This window comes from Montipora foliosa, chromosome 13 (assembly GCF_036669935.1).
Source record: "Montipora foliosa isolate CH-2021 chromosome 13, ASM3666993v2, whole genome shotgun sequence".
In the NCBI taxonomy this organism is placed as follows: Eukaryota; Metazoa; Cnidaria; class Anthozoa; order Scleractinia; family Acroporidae; genus Montipora; species Montipora foliosa.
The window spans coordinates 38,440,978-38,448,477 of NC_090881.1; the positions used below are offsets into that span (position 1 = coordinate 38,440,978).

The 7,500-nt window shown below is 40.3% G+C and overlaps 2 protein-coding genes across 3 annotated transcripts in view; both read right to left on the bottom strand.

The window, feature by feature from the left end:
• Positions 1–7,500, bottom strand: part of LOC137983223 (neural cell adhesion molecule 1-like) — a 65,713-nt gene that overhangs the window by 27,676 nt on the left and 30,537 nt on the right. For both annotated transcript variants that reach the window (XM_068830420.1, XM_068830421.1), the window contains 3 exons: positions 6,538–6,783; positions 3,895–4,137; positions 146–388 (listed from right to left, as the gene is read on the bottom strand). In XM_068830420.1, the coding sequence (XP_068686521.1) occupies positions 146–251 (106 nt within the window). In that variant the 5' untranslated portion in view covers positions 252–388; positions 3,895–4,137; positions 6,538–6,783. The remainder of the gene's footprint in view (positions 1–145; positions 389–3,894; positions 4,138–6,537; positions 6,784–7,500) is intronic.
• Positions 363–7,500, bottom strand: part of LOC137981952 (neural cell adhesion molecule 1-like) — a 17,472-nt gene continuing 10,334 nt past the window's right edge. The window contains exons 4-6 of the mRNA XM_068828977.1: positions 6,538–6,783; positions 3,895–4,062; positions 363–388 (exon numbers count right to left, since the gene is read on the bottom strand). Of these exons, the coding sequence (XP_068685078.1) occupies positions 363–388; positions 3,895–4,062; positions 6,538–6,783 (440 nt within the window). The remainder of the gene's footprint in view (positions 389–3,894; positions 4,063–6,537; positions 6,784–7,500) is intronic.

A 7,500-nucleotide genomic window follows, 5' to 3' on the forward strand; every position in this document is an offset into this window, starting at 1 on the left:
CTTGCTTATTCTCGGCGGTTTCACTACCACTTTATTAACCTGTAATGCACTCGTTTAAATGTAAGTTAAGAGAAAAGGGTGATGGTAAGCAAATGCCACTCTGATTTGAAAGCTCAATCTGAAAATAAAAAGCGTTGAGACTTACATTGAACAGTAATGAAGACATCAGAAATGGCAGCATTTCCAATTCCATTGTCAGCGGTGCATCTGTAGCCTCCTTCATCCTGTTTCCCTGTGATGTTCAAAGGCATGTTGACAATACTGTTATCAGACAGCCTGGTCCAGGTGATGTTTGGTTCTGGATTACCATCAGCTGTACAATTGAGTAGCACCACATATCCCTCGTCAACCGTTTGATTCAATTAAATGGATGTTACGTTTGGGGGATCTGTCAAAATAGGTCAAAGAAAACAGAATAAAAATTTTAAATTGTTTAGGCACCTTTTAAGTGTAGGCAAAATACCACGATCTTATTTCTTTATTTTCTATCTTCTAAACTTATCTTGTAAAGTTCCTTTTGTTCTCCTACCGGTTTCGTACGATTACACAGCTGATTTCAATGACTTCAACTAGATATCTAGAGGTGACTACGCTAGTACGTTTTTGCTCAGTGGAAATCATGTCCCTTTAGGGGTTCGAGGAGCGAAAAACAACCGCAAAAAGATCTCTCACAGGATAAGCCAAGTACTTGCGCTATAGTTAAATGTGTAATCCTTAGTCCCAAATATCCAAATAAGAACGCAACTGTGGTTTTCTTCAAAGATAACTTTTCGGAGAAAGACAGCTGCAAAATGCACTTTGACTTTTTCTCGATTTTTAACTCTTTAACTTTGTTTTCACAGCCTTTTCTTAACTTTAAACTTCCTATAGGCTATTTCGGAATTACGCAGGGAACTGGGGCGAGTTTCAAATTTAAACTAATCCATAAATTGACACCATCACATGAAACACAACGTTGAGATTTGCCATTGTTCCAAGTTTGGTGCTCTTAGTTCGAAGAGAGACCAAGTTACGGACTTAATAACACTGACAAAAATCCGTGCAAAGGTCTCTATAGCTGTAATTTTGAGGCTGCATCCCCCAAAACCATATAACCTCTTTAAAATTTTATCAGATTTGTAGACTGCAAAACAGTCGTTTTCTTCTATTTTCGGAAGGCGCGAAGCGCCGTAAGCGTGATCCTCGCGTGTGAAGCGCGCGAGCCTCACACGCGTGTGAGGCGAGAAACCGACTGTCGGCTTTTGATACAACGAATTTGCTCTAAGCATGGGTTCGAATAATGTCACTAAGGTGTTAGAAATTGTTTGACAGCTCCGACCACATCTTAAATTTGATACAGTGTATGCCTTTCTTTCGCAGGAAATTAGTTGTGTTGTCATGTTCAGACGTTTTCTCTTCGCTATTCAGAAGGGACGAAGTTTCGTACGTTCGATTCAGTGGAGTTTTGGAAAGGACAGGCGTTTGTTTTTTTCTGTAGGCAATGTAGGATGTGTCCTTTTTAAAGAGAAATCTGTTCAATGAGTCAAACAACACCGAAAAAACCCGCCTCGCGTAGAGGAAGAAAACCAAAAGAAGCGACACCGCCTGACAATTGCAGATTGTGCAGTTGTTGTTTTAAAACGCAGTTTGGAAATTCAGTTAAGCCTGGATGGATAACAACCGAAAACATCTTTACCGCGCCACAGAGAAATGGAAAGACTTTGACAATGTTGGCTGAGATATTCCGAGTCGAGCTGTCTCTTCACCTTGAGAAAAGAACTCGCTTTCAAGTTCAAGAGTCTGCTCGCTGTGTGGGACGAAGGTGAGGAATTGTGCCGCCATCCTTTCACAAATTAAAGATAAATTAAATAAGCCAAATCCAGTTTTAACCATGACTGCTGACGACGACGCCACAAATGGAGAGCAGGAGGTTTTGCGATTGACGCGAATTAGCAAATCCCTGCTTTGTTCACAGAACAAAAAGTCTTCGCGTGTACCAACACAGCAGGCGTGAACTTAAGTAATTGTCGGTTTCGTTTCCTAAATCTTTAGGGTATTATGAAGAACAGATCAAGTGGAGAACGTGACAGACACTGGAAATTCCGAAGTGATCATCTAGGCATGAATTTAAATTTATAATATTTCGATAACGTGGGATTTTTGACAGTGATTGAGAACACTAGACTGTATCAAGCGAGATTGTGTAAAATAAACCTAAAAATATTAAAACTTGTGACTTGCGGAGAACACTGCTTATTGAGAGGCGAGCATTCTTCATACCAAGTCCACGTCGTCCATTTTCCCGCGAGGTTACTGTTTTACTGTGAAACTGATACGGCGTCTATATCTTTTTGATAAGGTGTGATTGACATTTGATGACAGGCTGCGTCAGAATTAAACTAATGGGAATTTCCCGTTGCTGGAAGAACGGGTAATTTTGAACAAATTTAATATATGCATAACGGACAGTCGTATTTTTTCGCGTCTCTTCCTATTCTCCCTCGCCGTTTCTACACTCGCTCCAGACCTTTCGTTTGAATATTATTTTACCGTGTCGCTTGCGTTCGCAAAAAATACGACTGTTTTGCAGTCTATCAGATTTGGGACAACTGTAAAATTCTGTCATGGACCTACTTGTTGGAAATAGGTGAGGTGAAAATCACATATCACAAGAGACCTGATCGTGAGCAAGCACACTGCTTTCAAAGAACAATCATATGTATGTAGAATTCTATCGGTCTTAAACGGGAAAGCAAGCACGTCCGCCTGTACGCCAGCTAAACACTATTTGGTGAAAGTGATGTTGGGGAGAATATTAACAAGGCTCAAGGACATGCCTTGATTGCTGGAAGGGTGGGTATGGCATCGTCATGATCCAAGGTGAAACCCCTCGGCGATCTAATTAATATTACCACTGGTAGACCACAAGTACCTGACACCTGGAAGCGCGGACAGATTACGCCACACCACAAGAAAAACAGTGCATGTTCTTGACAAAAACGAACTCACGAAACACTTTGAGCCTATCTTTCGTGATTTTGTTTATCGTGTGTAATTTTAGCTTAGTGATGTGGCTTCATTTTTTCCTTGGAATTCAAGCTCGTCAGGGTAATAAAATACACTCTCCGAGTGTCCATCGTCACTCATCGTCCTTAGTCTCACCAATAGTATTTTCAATGCAAATAAAACAAATGTGGCCTTTGGATAACCTTTTGTTTTTTTCTTTGCTAATTTGCATAATTTGTAATCGGCCCATGGGCATTACGGGAGAATAATGCCCTTAGCTGCGCATAGCCAATCAGGGTGCGCGTTATATTGGCCACAGATACTAGGCATATAATAACTAAATGTAACGACCTTTACAACTTTCATTTCATTCTACTGTATTCCACAGTTCAAATGTTATAAAATTACGAAGTATACATTCTAAGGAATCAGTAATAGATTTGACAGCCCTTTTTTGATGTTGTCAAGAAACGTGTGGTGGGGAACGTTCCTGATTTAGTTGTTAGAATTTACAAAAACAACTTGTCTTATGCATCCAACTGCATTTTTGGAAATGAGCGCTTGTCATTACCGTAATTGGCACCTGGTAAACAAGCCTACACCAATAATTGGAACCATGCATGAAACAGACAATAGCTGTATAAAACGGATTCAAAAACACAGTTTCCATGTTGGTAAAGGCACAATAGGCTTCAATGAATGTGATGCTGGGGACAAGACTGTGAACCAGATACTTAAGAATACAGAAAAACTTCATTGGTATCCTTTCTTATTCTCGGCGGTTTGACTACCGCTTAATTAACCTGTAATGCACTCGTTTAAATGTAAGTTAAGAGAAAAGGGTGATGGTAAGTAAATGCCAGTCTGATTTGAAAGCTCAATCTGAAAATAAAAAGCGTTGAGACTTACATTGAACAGTAATGAAGACATCAGAAAAGGCAGCATTTCCAATTCCATTGTCAGCAGTGCATCTGTAGCCCCCTTCATCCTGTTTCCCTGTGATGGTCAGAGTCCTGTTGACAATACTGTTATCAGACAGCCTCGTCCAGGTGATGTTTGGTTCTGGATTACCATCAGCTGTACAATTGAGTAGCACCACATCTCCCTCGTCAACCGTTTGATTCAATTAAATGGATGTTACGTTTGGGGGATCTGTCAAAATAGGTCAAAGAAAACAGAATAAAAATTTAAAATTGTTTAGGCACTTTTTAACTGTAGGCAAAATACCACGATCTTATTTCTTTATTTTCTATCTTCTAAACTTATCTTGTAAAGTTCCTTTTGTTCTCCTACCGGTTTCGTCCGATTACACAGCTGACTTCAATGACTTGAACAAGATATCTAGAGGTGACTACGCTACTACGTTTTTGTTCAGTGGAAATCATGTCCCTTTAGTTGTTTGAGGAGCGAAAAACAACCGCAAAAAGATCACTCACAGGATAAGCCAAGTGCTTGCGCTATATTTAAATGTGTAATCCTTAGTCCCAAATATCCAAATAAGAACGCAACTGTGGTTTTCTTCAAAGATAACTTTTCGGAGAAAGACAGCTACAAAATGCGTTTTGACTTTTTCACGATTTTTAACTCTTTAACTTTGTTTTCACAGCCTTTTCTTAACTTTAAACTTCCTATAGGCCGTTTCGGAATTACGCAGGGAACTGGGGCGAGTTTCAAATTTAAACTAATCCATAAATTGACACCATCACATGAAACATAACGTTGAGATTGGCTATTTTTTCAAGTTTGGTGCTTTTAGGTCGAAGAGAGACCAAGTTACGGACTTTCAAACACAGACAAAAATCCGTGCAAAGGTCTCTATGGCTCTAATTTTGAGGCTGCATCCCCCAAAACCATATAACCTCTTTAAAAATGTTATCAGATTTGGGACAACTGGAAAATTCTGTCATGGACCTACTTGTTGGAAATAGGTGAGGTGAAAATCACATATCACAAGAGACCTGATCGTGAGCAAGCACACTGCTTTCAAAGAACAATCATATGTATCTAGAATTCTATCGGCCTTAAACGGGAAAGCAAACACGTTCGCGTTGTAAGCCAGCTAACCACTATTTTGTGAAAGTGATGTTGGAGAATATTAACAAAGCTCAAGGACATGCCTTGATTGCTCGAAGGGTGGGCATGGCATCGTCATGTTCCATGGTGAAACCCCTCAGCGATCTAATTAATATTACCACTGGTAGATCACAAGTACCTGACACCTGGAAGTGCGGACAGATTACGCCACACCACAAGAAAAACAGTGCATGTTCTTGACAAAAACGAACTCACGAAACACTTTGAGCCTATCGTTCGTGATTTTGTTTATCATGTGCTTATCGAAAATTCCACAGGTGTCCTTTAGCGCTATTAACGCTAACAGAGCAATGGAACAAGGAACTTGACAAACGCAATGTAATCGCTGAGATAGCAATCGCTCTCGTTTGACTACCTGCAATGAACTGCTACTGGAGAAACTTTGGTTCTATGGAATGAACGACAAAGCAGTTGCTCTATTGCATAGCCACATCACTTAGGTATGTGCGTATGAATATGGTCGTACCTTTTCAACCTTGACAGTGTGTGGCAGCAGTGATCCCGGAGGAGTCAATTCTTGGACCCCTCTCGTTTAATATTTTTATGAACGATCCAACTTTGCTATCGAGAGGTACAAGTTTATCAATAACGTCGACGCCACGAAAATTCACACCTCCGATACTAATCTGCAAACTTTTGACGAGGATATCAATAAGGACTTAGTCAACACGCTGCTCTGGTCTCAGCTGAATGGGATGAAAAGGAATCCTGAGAAGTACCAGGCTCTTGTGCTGGGAATTACTTATTATCATATAAGCTTCAAATTAAATCTGCTGATAAACTGATTCCCATTTCTAGGGAAATCAACTTATTAGATGTTCCACTAGATAACAGACTCCTACATTGCCGATATCTGTCGTAAAGTTGGATGAAACGTGAATGCACTGAATAGGCTAAGGTATATTTCACCTTGTAAGACGAAAAAAGCGCTGAATCGTGCCATAGTGGGGCCAGAAACACTAGCAAGTTAGAGAAAGTAAACACCCGCACTCCTACGTTTATTTAAAAGGACAACAGGTAATTTCCGAGTTCATGCCTGCCTCCACTTCAAAGCGAGCCGAAGTGTGATACCCAGAGAAATCCATTTCCTCCAGTGTTGTCATTGTTGCAGCTTACAGTACATACAGTGTATTTTTACCTCGGCAAAAAAACGCGTCCTTCTGCGCAATTAGAGAGGGAAAGTCTCGAGGAGGTGACCTCTAGGCCTCCAGGGCAAAAACATCAGGAGGATACGCGGAGTTTCATCTGTAGATTAAGAACTTCTCCACTCTTCACACCGGTGATGAATCCAAAGGAACGACAACATCAGTGCATTTTAGGGACCAAGATCTCGCAGGAGTTGTTGGCTTAGGGTCTTCACCATTTATCGTAATTTTTCAAGATTAACGGCCGGCTCATTTGACATTGGTGAAAATCATATTTGCGATAAATTTGTAAGCAGAAAAGAGTAATACTCACAGTGTACATCGATAAAAACATCTTTAAAAGCAGGCCATCCGACGCCATTATTAGCAGTACAGCTGTATCCTCCTCCATCCGCCTTCCTGATGTTCATCAGCGGCATGGTGACAACTTTCCTATCAAACAATCTTGTCCAAGTGATGTTTGGTACTGGCTCGCCAGTTGCTGAACAATTTAGATGTAACTTACTATATCCCTCAGTAACACTTTGATTTCCAGAAATTGCAGTGATCTTGGCAGGAACTAATAAAAATAATCAAAATAATAACTACAGATTTTCTCTGTTTTTCATTTGTCAATCATATCGCTGGCTCAAGTTTAGAATCCATTGAGGTCAGCGTTTTCTTTTTTAAGTTGACCGCTGACCAGGCAATGGTTTTCTTTTGGGTCGCGGACTCACGCCAGGTTAGCTCACCTAAACATAAACGAGGCTTCATTTTTCGCGCGCTTTCTGTGGCTGGAGGCGCTGCTACACGGCCATACTACGTCAACTAAAACTCTGAACAGTCAACGCTTTTCGTGTTCAGGAGGTCAACGGTTTGGAAAATATTTTCTTTATACATTTTTCGCCGGTCTCAGGCCAGTTTGACATTACATGATAGCTGTTGTCCACACTAGTGGCTACGGCAGTCATTCAAGTCAAGCATCGGAGGGATATAAACTAAGACTGAGTTTTAATTTGGTTAGACCTGCATTTTTCTCTGTATGGACGAGTTTACGCTCTTGAGTGCATCATGGGTAATCTGGGCAAGATGGAGAGAAATTCAAAGGTTTGTAAGGAAGTTCAAAACGATGAAAAGTATTCATGACATGCAATTTTGGATTTTTCATTTTCCAAAAATAGAAGATATGCGCACAAAGGTGAGGCTGAATAAATTTGGAGAGAATGACTATTGTAGAAATTATTTTATTAAAAAGAGTTTCTGCCATACATTTCTTGTAATTCCAAAGGCACAAAAT